At 36.2% G+C, this 14,952-nt stretch overlaps 1 protein-coding gene across 2 annotated transcripts in view; it reads left to right on the forward strand.

Annotated features, from left to right (window-relative positions):
- The window catches only part of LOC137241228 (uncharacterized), a 98,480-nt gene extending 83,910 nt beyond the window's left edge, over positions 1-14,570 (forward strand). For both annotated transcript variants that reach the window (XM_067768593.1, XM_067768594.1), the window contains 9 exons: positions 2,676-2,817; positions 3,981-4,154; positions 4,400-4,559; positions 4,630-4,771; positions 4,833-4,991; positions 7,060-7,221; positions 7,293-7,464; positions 7,537-8,182; positions 8,254-14,570. In XM_067768593.1, coding sequence (XP_067624694.1) covers positions 2,676-2,817; positions 3,981-4,154; positions 4,400-4,559; positions 4,630-4,771; positions 4,833-4,991; positions 7,060-7,221; positions 7,293-7,464; positions 7,537-8,182; positions 8,254-8,641 — 2,145 coding nt within the window. In that variant the 3' untranslated portion in view covers positions 8,642-14,570. The remainder of the gene's footprint in view (positions 1-2,675; positions 2,818-3,980; positions 4,155-4,399; positions 4,560-4,629; positions 4,772-4,832; positions 4,992-7,059; positions 7,222-7,292; positions 7,465-7,536; positions 8,183-8,253) is intronic.
- The last annotated feature ends 382 nt before the right edge of the window (positions 14,571-14,952 follow it).

Genomic DNA, 14,952 nt, shown 5'->3' on the forward strand with positions numbered 1-14,952 from the left:
AGGCCATGTTATTCGAATGAAAGATGTTGCTCTGGCCAAGAAAGTGTTTCTATCGGAACCCGCCTATGGAAGCAGAGGTAGAGGGCGGCCCCACTCCGTTGGAAGGACCAGGTGGAAAACGATTTAAACTCGCTTGGTGTGAGCAATTGGCGCCGGTTAGCGGAGCGAAGGAATGACTGGTGCGCCTTGTTGGATAGCCATAACCGTTTAGACGGTTAAGCGCCAATTAAGTAGTAAGTAAGTAAGAGTTCGTTGATTGAGATTTAAATCGATATTTACAAAAATGGCAAGCGATATTAATTTATTCTTAAATTTACCGAACTAAGGCAAGGCGAATTCAGTACCAGGTGTTGTTGTGTTGTTGTTGTTGTAGCGATAAGGACACTCCTCGAAGGCCTTTGGGAGTGTTATCGATGTTGACGGTCCTTTGTCGGATGCAGATCCGGTACGTTCCGGTACCAAGTCCGAATATCTCGGGAACCATTAGGTGAGGTTGACAATTGGGTTTGGAGAAGCTATATATTGCGCTGGCAGTCTGAAAGGGTTGCGCTACACAACCACTTGAATCTGGTATTTTAGTCGCCTCCTACGACAAGCATACCTACCGCGGGTAAATTCTGACCTCTGACCCGCTGGGGGCAGGTGCTGTTATCGAAACAGCTGATTGCGTCTTCATGATTATTTTCCATCAATACCAGGTGGTGGCAAAGCGAATTCAACCAAATTGTCATGCTGAAGAATGTCAAGTCAAACGAAAATTTTAATTGATTTCGATTAACTGACATATTAAAGTACAAGGCGCTGTATGAAAAATAATCAAGAAGAAGCAATCAGCTGTTGGGATAACAACACCTGGTACTGAATACGATTTGACAACAATATCTCAGTTAATCGAAATCGATGCTGATTTTAATTGAAATTCTTCTGCATGGCGAATTGGTTCGCATTGCCATTTCCTTGTATGGATTCGCCTTGAATTTAGGGCAAGTTTTAAGGGGAATTAAAACAAAAAGTTCTGAGGCGAGTTTGAATCGAAGGTAAGTCAGAAATTGCACAAGAGTTACATAAGGACTTTAAGCGTAAATCTTAAGGTGAATATTTCCCTTAGAGTTGAGTGAGAAAGAGATGCGTTATGACGAAGTCTGCGTTTTCGACTAGCTTTAATTTTCATTCTGCCAGCCGGAAATTTAGGCTGCCTGATGACTGTGGCGTCTTCCAGGTGGAGGTCTTCGATGTTAGAGATGCTATCTGCTGTGGTATCCCGTAGGTCTTTCCTCTCTGATTGGCTTGGAGTAAGCTCAGCAACCGATGGGCTGACACCATATCTTGCCATGTAGGGAGGCCTTTCTAGACACATGTGTAAAAATGGATCTGCTCTGTATGACGTTTTACGGTGAGCCTTAATATGCTTGGCATCTCCAGTTGTATAAGCTCCATGGAGGTAATGTGGTGAAATCAGTCTCTTTATGTTCAGTTGTCCAGCCTTTGCTAGAATGTGGCTAAAATTATTCGTCCGAGACGTAATCAACCCTACGGAGGAAATAACCAATTCAATATCGCTAACATTAACGTTGCTACGATTTGCTAAATAATACCAAGCCATTATCTTCGCCAGAGAATGTGGTAACACAATGTCCGCAAAAGTATCCAAGTGAGCTGGTTTTTTTTGTTAAACTTCTCCATTTTTTGTAGAGTTAATACATTCAGAAACGTTGGAAGTATACTCGGAGCCGCCTTACAAATATTAATGGAGCATAAGCTAGCTAGTTCGCTCAATCCAGGAGACCCATATATAGAAAAGTTGGGCTATTTCAGACAGGCAAATTTAAATTTAGTTAGGCCTATTCAGTGCCGCACCGTGAGATGGTAGCCTGATCCGCTTACCATGCCGAAGAAACTTTAACGCTCCGGCAAAAGCAACATCAAAATTTTTTCAACAAGAACACAATTTTTCAAAGCGGGGTCGCCCCTCGGCAGTGTTTTGCAAGCACTCCGAGTGTATTTCCAACAAGAAAAGATTCTCAGTGAAAACTCATCTGCTTTGCAGATTCCGCTCGGAGTCGGTATTAAACAATTAGGGGCCGTCCCGCTAAAATTTAAAGGAGCACGAAGCAAATTGAAAAATAAGCTCGGCCTGAAATCTCTTTGGAGGTTATCGCGCCTTAACAAAATAAAAAATAAAAACTTTATGTAAAGCGCGATAATCTCCGAACAGATTTTAGGCCCAGTTTGTCTTCCAATTTGCGTCATGCTCTTTTAAATTTTTACTAAAAATTGGCGGGACGGGACCTATTCGTTTTATGCCGATAACAAGGCAAGGCCGAGGGGCGACCCCGCTTTGAAAAATTGTCCTCTTGTTGAAAAATCATGTTTCTACAATTTTGATATTGCTTTTCCCGGGCCGTGAACCCAGGATCTTCGGTGTGGTAGGCGGAGGACGCTACCATCACACCACGGCGGCTGCCATTATCGCGGCTTACATTTATTTATTTTAAGAAGTCAGATTCCGTGCTAGCTAGTATTTAGATGAGATGAAAGTATTTTGAACTCAAATTCTGCGAGTGATGAGTTAGAATGTTTTTGGAAAAAAATGTGTGACGATAATTTGCTTTGTTATTGAACTTAGCCTTATTTCGTTTAAATTAGGACTGATGAAATTTTTATTGTTCTTTTAGTATTTCTATCCGGATGGTGGCTGGGGTTGGATTATATGCGGCATAGCCTTTTTGGTTCATATACTTACCACGGGACTGCAGCTATCAAGCGGTTTACTGCTATTTTATGCTATCGAACATCTGCGTGATTCCAATGGCATTGGTAAGATATTAAAGCGATTAAGGCCCGGTTTTCAGTAGTTGGTTAAGCTAAGCTTAAACTAAGTTTGCTTAAACTCTAGTCAAATTTAAACTGCAGTTAAACTACTTAGTAGGATTTCAGCCACAGTTTAAGGCCGCTTTTGGGGTTGGCTTTTTTGTGCGGCAACATTGGTTTTTTTTATCTAGATAATTTGTAGATACGGCAACAGCTGGATTTTGTTTACCCAAGTTCTGGAGGTGTTATCCAATATCATTATTTAATTATTTTTAAACCAGATAGTTCTCGAGTTGATATCCAACTTCATTCTCCAATCACTACCAAGCTTTGAGAAATTTTGTAAAATGAAGAGTTTTCGAGTTGACGAGTTCGAGTGAACGTCATTAATATTTCCCAATTATTATGCAAATTTCGAGAGATTTTGAGAAATGTACAGCTCTCAAAAAAGTATTCAACGCGTTTCTCTAGTTGTAGGACATCGAGTTGGGGTGAAGTTGAAAAAATCTCCAATTTGGTACCACGAAATTCAACAGCTGTTTATTATGAGACATAAACACCTGGTTGATATCAGTAATGAAGCATAATTAATTAAAAATAAGTTTTTATATATATATATATTTTTTTTTTTTTTCGTGAAAATACTGTATTAAGGACTTTTACCTTTATTTCAGTTAGAGAACCACAAGTTGTTAATTAAATTTTTTCAACTTATGTACTTAATAGCATTTTTTGCTTTATAAAAATTCCCTCTTTTGCTGAGTACGTTATGATTTTCGAGTGTAGCCACTGTTTCGAAACAGTTCTTGAGATTTTAGAAGTATGTCTAGTTACCCACATGAGCCATAATCGTGCTCAAGCCCAAATGCTTGTTGGGTATATTCGACGCCATTTCGAACGAACGCAAAAAACCTATCAGGTTAACTAGAGTTACGCTTAAGCTCAGCTTAAACATCACTTAAAGTAGACTGAAAAACTGCAGAATAAGTTTAAGCGTAGTTTAACTGACAAACTGAGTTTAACTTGTACAGAAAAACTGGGCCTAAAACTCAGAAATGCTTTGTAAGCATAGAAACCGCTTTACAGGATTTGGCGTGGAGTTTGCGAGTTTGAATGAGTTGCCTCATTATTATCTATCCCTTTAATATTAATAATATTTGCCATTACAGAATGGGTCGGTGCTTTGAATTGGTCAATTTCTATGTTACTTGCACCATTTGTGATTACATTTTGTCGAAAGAAATCGACACGAGTGATGGCAGTGGTGGGCGGTTTAGTACTGCCGCTCAGCGTACTATTTACCTCCTTCGCAACGGAGTTGGGACAAATATTTTTTAGTTATGGTAAGTGTATGAACTTTATCTGAGCATGAAAAAAACTTAATGGCTATTCGTCCGGAAAAGCATTTTTTTTGTATTGTCCTCTCTTCAAAATTTAATTGAGTAATCCCTTAATAAACATATTCCAGAAAAATATAAATATTTATTGAGCTCTTTTGTCATGATCTGTTAAATTTATAAAATTTTAGCGTGTTTGTTGAGCTCATTGCTAAAAAAAAATACTAACAATTTTTTTTTGTTCTCTTCAGGTATTATTTTTGGTATAGCTGTGGCCATGGTTCGCGAATCGTCCACAATAATGTTAGGAAATTATTTTAAGCGCCGCAGGCAATTTGTTGAAATGGTCGCCATGTCGGGCGAGGGTGTGGGCATATCGATTTTCTCTGTGATACTGCGCGAGGGTGTTGGGTAAGTATTTTACAAATATTATAACGAACTATATCAAAAGAAAGAACAATCAACTTTTGTTGTTTTGCAGCAATGCTGGCTGGCGTGTGGGCCTGCAAATCGTTGCTGGTCTTCTAGCCGTGAGTTTCTTCATGGGCTTATTATATAGACCTGCGTCGTTATATCATCCACAGAGGCGCGCCATACAACATTTGAAAAATCAAAGAAAAAAGGTTTGTACCAATGAACAATCGCAATTATTTTTTAGTTTTAACATTTCTTATAAAATTTCAGATGCGCGAAAAGAAATCGAAGTCTCTGGTAACTACCGAACAGAGAAGTGTACGTTATTTATTTCTCGACATATCACCGTTCAAATCGACAAACGTAAAAATTTTACTAGTATCAGCAGCTGTGGCCTCGTTGGGTATTTACACACCAATGATCTCAATGGTAAAAAAAAAAAACATTTTAAGTAATTATTAAATCGTCGGTCCCATGGAAAACAAATACATTTCAATTGAAGACTAGCACGTTTCAGCATCTCGCATGGAAGATTAGCACGTAATTAGAGCTTACGATTTCTCACACTTGTTCGAGAAGAGATTTCTCGCGAACGTTGAAATACTCGTAAAGTTCACGAGCTGCTCGACATTTTCAATTTAATCGAGGCATTGGCTGTTTTATATAGAACGAAATCCATAGAATACTGCCAATGCAGCGACCAAATTTAATATCGAGAAGTTCGCGAGATTTACGATTATTTCGAGATACGAAAATCTCGCAAGACACCGAGTTCTCAATTTCTCGGGTCTCGAAATTCTCGCTTGCGCTTGAGAAGAAATCGTAAGCTCTAAATTAAACTATCATAGATGTATGAATGTTATACTGAAAAAGTGTACTGACGAAATTTATGTAAAACCAAACAGTAGCAAATAAGAGTTCGCCAAAAATTCATAGCGCATTAGTATCGAGAGAAATTTTTATTTGCTGGAAATTATAATTTTTCCTTGCGATTTATTGCTATCCGAGAGAAAGTGAAAAATTATTTTAGAGACGGCAATAATTATTAATTATTAACAGTTATTATGAGACACTTTCTGTTACTCGGTAGGTCTCGTAGAGCATAATGCATAACGATGCCCATACCACTGAGATTGAAAAACATCTTGTGGGGTTCTTCGCTATTAATTTTAGCACTAGAATAGATCAATGCATTAAATATTTTAAAATGAGTGGAGGCATGCAATATTCTATTGTGGACATCAGCACACCCATTTTTCGATCGGCTCTTTTTGGTTTCCTATCGGTTTGTAATCGATGTGTCATCGATATTGTATTGAACGTTTATCAGCATCTGTCTCAATATAGACCGATGAATCGTCGATAACAAATTGGTGAGATGTCGATACTAGATGATAGTACATCGATAACTTTATGATAACAAATCGACAACAAGCCGATAACAAATGGTTTACACACCGATAATAAATCGATAACCTTCTTATGACAAATTGTTAACTTTCCCATAAATAATCGTTAATTTAGATAGTAAATCGATAATACATCGAAAGCTGATACTAAATCTGTAATATATTAATTACTTCCCAATAAATAATTGATAACTTTACAATAATAAATCGATAAATTTTCGATAAAAGCTAGTTAGATTACTAATACTAATAATAACAAAAAATTGGCAGCTCCTCGGTAAGCACTGTAATAAATAGAAAGTTTATATCACTTCGCTAACAAATCGTCAATCCTCTTACAAAAGCTTATTTTTCACTAAGTCCGAAGGGTAATTTTTGGATATACCGCTGTGATCTGGCGCCCACATCATTTCCGTGGTTCACAGCGAGTCCAATTTGTTCTTCTTCAATGAAATATTCCTGCTCTGCAGGAAGATCGGTAGATGGTAGATCATGCTAGTTGATACTGCTGCCTATTCTGATAGTCGCTTGGAGCTATCACAGGAGATAACATGGGAATTTATCCTAGAGCTATCCTGTTTTGCCTTTATGATATTATTTTTGAAAATTATAAAAAGTTCAAAGTGCATTCAGTCTAACCGCATTACAGCTTACCGAAATAAAATTTACGTTCCATGAAAGTTGAAACCACGCTCTGTTTAAGAGTGTGTAGTCATGTTTTTTATCTGCTGGTGATAAGAAAACATTTATCTTGGGTAGGACTCTTTTTGGACCGCTTTCAAGTGATAAATTTTCCTCAATACAATCCGAAAGCACTCGTCCAGATTTGTCGCTGAAGCTCTCTCATTGGCGTGAGTGAATATCCAGTATTTTATAACACTAAATATAAGGCGCCCAACATTGGGGTCTACAGCAGACTCTACAAGACATTTCCATGGGTAACGCACATGTTCGCTTAGTTATTGCGGATTCTTCTCACACTTTTTAAACTTTGCTTCTTTTACTTCTCTAAGTTATTGCACTGAGCTATTTAAAAAAATTCGACTTCAATTATTTCACTTATCAAAACTATTTTTATATGTTTACAGACTTTAACCGTCGCTAAAGAGGGTCCCGACATAGAAGACTTGGTATTGCTACAAACTTTTTTAGGTGTCTCCACAACAATAGGCGTATTTATAGCCGGTACAATATTGCGTAAGACTTTTAGGATAGGTAGTTTTTTAATAACCTCACAAATAGTATCTCAGGTAAGACAAGTTTTGTATGAGAGCTCCAAAAGGTGTGTCATAAATCGCCCTTTTTCCTACTTTGATTGCAGGTATTTATTGCGTTAGTAGCCATTGCTATATTAAGCCTATCTTTCGTCGTGAGTTATCGATGGTTTTGTATACTCGGCTGGATGTATGGCATTGGCTTTGGAGGATTTCGTTATGCCTTTAAAGTTCTAGCATTGGATCGTATTAAAGTGAAGCAGTTCTCCAAAGCATGGGGTGAGTTGAATTTAGTCTTGATATGTGCTTAGTTAACTAGTTAACTAATGAAGTATAAAACCTATTTGCCAGGTCTCATCAAAGGCGTCGAATCCATACCGGTGCTCATAAGTATTCCACTCACCACTTTTCTCAACGATTATTCGTTAAACTTTGGACGCGCCGGCTACTTTATCTGCTCTGCGGCTGCAGCAATTGGTGGCATAATTATATTCTTCATGACCTACTCAACCGTAGAGCAGAGCTCGGTTGGTTTGAGTAAAAACCATGGCAATGGTGTTATACCCACCCTACGTCCCTTTCCGCAATATTGCAAGCTGCATGGCTTTCATGAACCGATTTATAATGGCTGTGATTATCCGGCACCCGATTTGCTTATGAGCCGTAGTTGTGTCAGTTTGAATCAAGTTGATTTTGAGCATTTAAGTCGCAATAATGCTTACTGTGATCGTTGGCGTGCGCCGAGCCTACACAAGCTGCAACACTGTGCGATACATGGTGCGACGACGCGTGGACGTGTTCATCACGGCATGGGTGGTGAAATGAGTCGACCGCATAGTCCACGCTGCGATATGGAACAACGTTATGGCAGCATGCGACGTGGTGTTGGCAAGCGACTGCAGAAGAGTTTATCATTTATACAGAATCCTTATTGTTGTAATGGGCAATGGTATTGTAATTGCCATGAGAGTTATCAATGGGCGCAAACGTCACCAAGGTGAGTTGAAAAATTCGAAGACGTTATTTGTAGTGATCACCAATTTAATCCCATAAATCTGTCACTTGCAGGTCTCAAATGCATCAACCATTGCTTTGTACTTGTAATCAGGGTTCCACAAACTATTTACAAAACTCACGTAGCCGTAGTGTTCCTGAAGGTCTCTCCACCATTGGCAATCAAGTGTGTCGTTGCAAGACGGCGGCGACTGCGGTGCAAGATACGGGCCCTTCAACTGGTCTATCACGTGAGTTTATCTATTTGCCGCGTCATGAACTTGATTATGATTACGGCGCTTGTCGACATCATCAGTGGGCTATGGGCACTGCAAGATCAACAGCTGCAACGGCAGGCGTTTTACAACATGGTGCTGCTACAACGCCACGCTATCGTCATCGACGCTCACAATCTCTATCGAAACCGTTTCAATATGTTGAACAGATAACAACATCTGTATAGGTGGGGCAGCGTTATAACAGTTAGTTAGCATAAATTTATAAGCCCTCCAGGAAATTCAAATACTGTCTCGGACTATTATTTGGAAGCGGACCCACAATAAACTGTGAAATCGCCCGCTTATTCATGAGACCTCTTTTCCTGAGTCACATACGAATTCCGTCTGTGCTCCAGCATATTTTTCTGAGCTGTGTGTACAACATATCCTCCACGTGCTTGTTTATTTAGTGAATGTAGTTCTGCCCCTCCTTCGTAGTTCGAGACAAATGAAGTACTTTTCAATCCTGTGTCGGCATATTCGGGCTCTTACTCTGAAAAAGGCATAGCGTGTCCCTCGACTTCATCATGAATGACATCCATACTTTGACTCTGGTGCCGAGGTCCCGATTAATGTGGTGGATAAAGTGCAGATCGCTACGTGTTTTATCCACCACCTCAATCAGCACGCCTGTGCTCTATATTTGGAGATGCGAAACATATTTTTCTGGCCTTAAGGTGATGTTGTCGCACGCTTTTAACCTAACACCATTGTACCAGCCTTACTGTGAGATAGCTCTTTAACTTTTTCTTTGACATACCATCCTACGCTCTCCTCCGTTCGGATTAACATTCCTGCATGCGTACTGTGCCGCTTCTTTGGTTCTTCTTGGTCTGCCTGTTCCGCTATTAACTCGGACCTGGGTATCACGGATCACTGTATGAGTGGTATTCTCTTTAAAAACACAATGGTTGAGAAAGACGGTAGAAAAAGAAATAGGCATGTTGTGGAAAAAATTAATTTTGATCAACTAAATATTGAACTTCGCTTAAATATTTGGAGCAATGTATACGCCGAAGAAAATGTATCAAGGGCATACGGCTTGTTTTTAGATAATTTAATGCAATGCATTAACTCCTCAACATACTGCGTTAACAAAAAAGCATCAGAAATCAGACTCAAACCGTGGATAAATAAATGCCTTTTGAATGGAATTAGGTTCAAAAATAAATTAAAAAAAAAGTGCAACAAACATCCATGTGACACCAATTTGAATACTCGTTTTAAGCAAATATGCAAACGAATCAATGGAGAAATTCGTAAATTTCGGGACGATTATAATAATAACTTAGTCAATAAATCCAAAGGTAATCCAAAAGAAGAGATAGGATTATTGATAAAAACACAAAAAGGCAAGATTCTCATTTTGTTTTGCAAAAAGAATGCGTTGATATTTCTGTTCCCATAGAAATAGCTAATGATTTTAATGAATACTTTACTTCAATTGTGAAGTCAAACTTTCCGCCAAATGTGACACCCCCTTGCGATTGTTGCTCTGATTTTGGAGTAGCTAAAGATTCTTTCAGAAGCAACAGCTTCTTTTTTGAGCCAATCTCAGGATCGGAAAGTTTAACTGCAATCAAATCTTTGAAAAATAGTCATTCTTCCGGTCATGATGGAATCTCTAACGTTATGTTAAAGAAAATCTCATACAATATTGTTGATGTTTTAAAACATATCTTTAGCTTGAGTGTTACAACTGACATTTTCCCAGAACAATTAAAATTAGGAATTGTAATACCGATTCTCAAAAAAGGTAATACAAAAGATATGGCTAACTATAGGCCGATTTCACTTTTGTCATCAATTACTAAATTTTTTGAAAAAATTGTAAAAGTAAGGATGTTATCCTACTTTGAAAAAATAAATTTTCTTTGTCCTTTGCAATTTGGTTTCAGGGATGGTCTTTCTACGGAAGATGCTCTTTTGGACTTCTGTTCAACTATATACAAGGGTATTGATTCAAAAAAAGATTGTGCTGGGCTTTTTGTGGACATTACAAAAGCATTCGATATGGTTGATCATGGCCGTCTTTTAAATAAGCTTTATAATTTGGGAATTCGTGGCTTGTTATACAATTGGTTTGTTTCTTATTTAGGAAATCGAACCCAAAGAGTGAAAATAGGCAACACTCTTAGTGAGACCAAAGTCATAAACTCTGGTGTACTACAAGGATCGGTTCTGGGTCCCATATTATTCCTTATCTATGTGAACTCACTATTTATTCAACCTTTTAAGGGCAAAGTCGAAGCATTTGCGGATGACCTAGGAATTGCATATAACTCAACGGATCCTTTAAATTTGATAGCGGATCTGAACCACGATATACACATACTTCGGTCATGGTTTGCGGAACATAAACTGGTTGTCAGCAATAAAACCAAATTAATGTGCTTTAGTCCAAAACTTCAAGAAGCACAAGATCTTAATATAACTTTTCACAGTGCAATATGCAAACGTAATATCCTATATAGTAACAAGTGCTCCAACCATCGTTATCAGTGTTCTTTTCAAACTAATACAGCATGTGACTCTAACTGCTTTGAAATTGAAAAAGTGAATAGCTTCAAATACCTAGGAGTCACAATTGACCGTAATCTATACTGGAATGAGCAAATCGCAACTGTAAGAAAATACTTACTTTCAACCAATCGTATACTTTACCGTCTTAGAAAATACGTTCCAAACCATACACTGAAAATAGTTTATTATAGTATATTTCATTCAAAATTAGAATATGGAATAAGTTGCTGGGGTGGTGCTTACTCCAATAAAATAAATCAATTAACTGTACTGCAAAAATGTGCAGTAAGAAAAATTTTTAATTGTCCATGTCGGACTCACTCCTTTGACTTACTTAGAAGATCAAATATATTCCCAGTTCGGCATTTGTTCTATTACAAAGTTTTAAAAATTGTTTACATGAGAGGTGGCTATTTGCAAAATCCAACACGAGGAATGTACAGCCTGCGTAGTAACCATAGCACACTTCTTTCTTTACCAGTTTTTCGAACAACATTGTTTAGAAATTCCTACACTGTCTTATCCTGCAAACTTTTTAATTCCCTTCCAGAAAACATACGAGACATTATATCCAGATCTGTGTTTTTAAAAAAAATAAAAACTTGGCTTCTTGAGTTTGATACCAACCAGATAGAAATTTTGATGCACTACGTTGTATAATATAGTCTTTTATTTTATATATGCATTGTATAGTTTTGAATTTTCTTTTTGCTGTTTTCTTATGAGGAATTCTGTAAACTTAGCTTTTGTATTTTTTCTTCAAATTGTTTCATGACTTAATTTAGTCAATTTATTTTTGAAATATCTTATTCTCATTTTAAATACATTTTTTTATATATATCTTGTATTCTTTTTTTTTCACCCCACTACTACTATTTATACAATGGAATTTGTTAAAACATGATGTGACATACAACACTATTTTTATTATATAAAATAAAGATGTCACTAACTATTCTCTAAGTAATGATATTGTAGACATGTAAAATTAAGCTATCGAATATGTACATACGCTTATGAGAATAATGAAATAAATAATAATCTAATCTAAAATCTAATGCTCAGCGGCTTAGTATTAAATGTGTGGCTGGCACAGCAGCGCCATTTACTTCACGTGGCACTTCGGTAGTCTCCGTAAAATTACAGCGGAATATATCCCCGGCTGCAAATCATCCAGTAGACAGCGACCGCAGAGCACCCTGGTCTTCTAGTGAGTTGGCTGCTTTTCGCCATTCACATCCTGTCGCCCTCACAGACAAAAAAGTGCACGGATCTAGCAACTAGACATTTATTTTGATGCGATGAAACCGGATCCGCATTTTCCTAATGACTCTGAGTTCGCCCTAACCTCAAAAAACTACTACAAAGCCTATGATTTTATCCGGTTTTTGAAATTAGGGCCGAAACAAAAAAGAAAGGAAGGGAAACCACACACAAATATTTATTACCTGTGTAGTTTATTTTGTTGAATATACTATTAAAAATGAAAAGAAATACGGAGTTTTTTTCGAAATTCATAATCTCTGTTTTACAGGTTAACTTCGACAAACAGTGAAATCAGGGTTTGTTGTTTATGAACAAATCTTTACATATACACATTAATTAAAAAAAAATTGCGAAAGGCGAATTTTCGAATTTCGAATACGAATATCTCTGTTTTCGAAGCTAATTTCCAAAAATGAGAAATTAATTTTTTTTTGTTTACGGACCAATCTATATGTAAACACATTAAAGAAAATAAAAAAGAACAAAAGGACCATTTTCGAACTTCGAAAAACTAGGAAATCAGTTTTTTTGTTTCTACAAAAAACAATTGATTCGTCTAAAAACTAGAAAAAATTACTGAATACCATCTATACAAATTATTTTGAAATATAGCTTAAATAGTGTGTTGTCGAATCTGAAAATCGGAGCGGTGAAGTGCGCCTATTTTTAAAATATTTTATAACAATGAAGGATGCAAAAAATGGTTTAAATATTAATTTCTTTGGCTGATTTTATATAACGAAATCTATTTTTAAGTTAAATTGTTTCATTGTTGACCCACTGTAACGTAATCACCGGCAGTAGCCTAACAACTTGCTCAAAGAAAAACTTCGTAAAACAAAACATGAATAAAAAAATAAAAAAAAAAAATACTAGAAATACTAAGATATAAAATAAATAAAATAACAAAACCAAATGCATCAAAACGCCAGCGGATGCATGGTGCTGCAAAACTTACGAATAAATTAACAAAACAAATCCTCTAAGGATATGAAGAACAATTGTATTTACAGCTCTAGTCTATACTAAACTTAAAATTTCTTAAAATCTTATTTTCTTTGAACTTTTGTAAATAATATCATAGAAGTAAATAATATAAAAGAAAGCAAAAAATCGAAATACTCACAACTAACTACGAATAAGATATAAATTAAAATAATACGAGTAAAAACATAGATAATTACAAACATCAAACATACCTATACATGTTTATTATACTTGCATACATACATACATACACATGTACATACATACGTATAAGAGCGATGTAACTTTCGAATACTTTAGTCTTTGCATAAATATTTCGAAGTGGAGGAACTATTAGAAACTAAATAAATAAAATATGATGCAAGCAAAATTCATTTTATAATAGCAACACACCTGCCAAATTTACTACAATCACCACGCAACAACAACTTCACCACCAACAACACAAACCTACCGCTAATACAACTTTACTACTTAGCAAAAGTATGCAACTCTACTACGAAACACCACATCACAACCCTCTCAATGTATAGACCAATACCTACTACACTAATGCCCCTAAGGAGTTTGAAAGCTTTATCTAATTAGTATAATAGTACGTTGTAATTTAAATTCTAGTTACTAAACGTAATATTTATTTCAATTTCATAAATTAGTAATTAAAACGTAATAATTAAGCTAATAAAGTAGAGAGCATAAATATGTTTAAGTATTAGGGTTAGCTAAATTCATTTCGTTTGTAATTAATAAAATGTGTGTGTGAGAGAATGCATGAAATGTGCATGTTTGTTTGAATGTTAGTGCTATGAAATTATATTGTAAATACTAACTATTTAACAAAATAAAGTTCAACTTCCAAACACAAAGCAAAAAGTTAAATTTAGAATACAATCCACCGATAAAAAAAGATTAACCAAATGCATTACCGCAAACCAACTAAAGTAAAACACATAAATATGACTATGTGAGTGGTTATGGTGACCAGATGTTTATAAATATATAACAATTAAAAGAAATAGTACCAGTGTCCGAGTTTATTTAAAGTATATGCAGCAGCGAAAACATAAAAGGCAGTGGCAATTTTTCATTTCCACAAATTTTGTTAGAAAAACTATGCAAAACCATTTCCAAAATGTTTTCGAAGAAATTCGAAAATTCAAGAGAAATTTACGAAAGTTTCGAATTCTTTGTTTGGAAACTTTCTGCTTTTTTTGAGTATGCAGTATTGTAGCTGAATTAGTTTAAGTCTATAAAGTACAAGTTATGGATATTTAATTGCTTGTTCAAAAATTATTTTCGGAACGGGTTTTCCGATTTTCCTCCATACAAAGTGTGCATCGTTTTCTGTTTTTTTTTTTCGCTGCACAAAACATATTTGTTTTAAATACGTTTTCTTGTTGAAGCTAAAAAAGTTTCAGCGAAACGTCGGTATAGATGTGATTACATTGGAATAGCCTATTAAAATAGAGCAATCAAGTTATGCATAATTTGTCCTCGTTTATCTTCAACACAATTACAATCGCTAGTAATTCGTAACTAATTCAAGAAACAATTTGAAGACATAGCTAAGTTGAACTATCCCTGTTCCGGGGGTTTTCATGCATAATGAGGCCACGTAGCCAGTACATCAGCAGCACAAGAGCACAATTGAATATATTGTCACGTACTTCACTAATAGCGTGCTTAAATCAAACTGAATCATTATCGCTTGCACCGCGCA

This window comes from Eurosta solidaginis, chromosome 2 (genome assembly GCF_040869045.1).
Source record: "Eurosta solidaginis isolate ZX-2024a chromosome 2, ASM4086904v1, whole genome shotgun sequence".
Classification (NCBI taxonomy): Eukaryota; Metazoa; Arthropoda; class Insecta; order Diptera; family Tephritidae; genus Eurosta; species Eurosta solidaginis.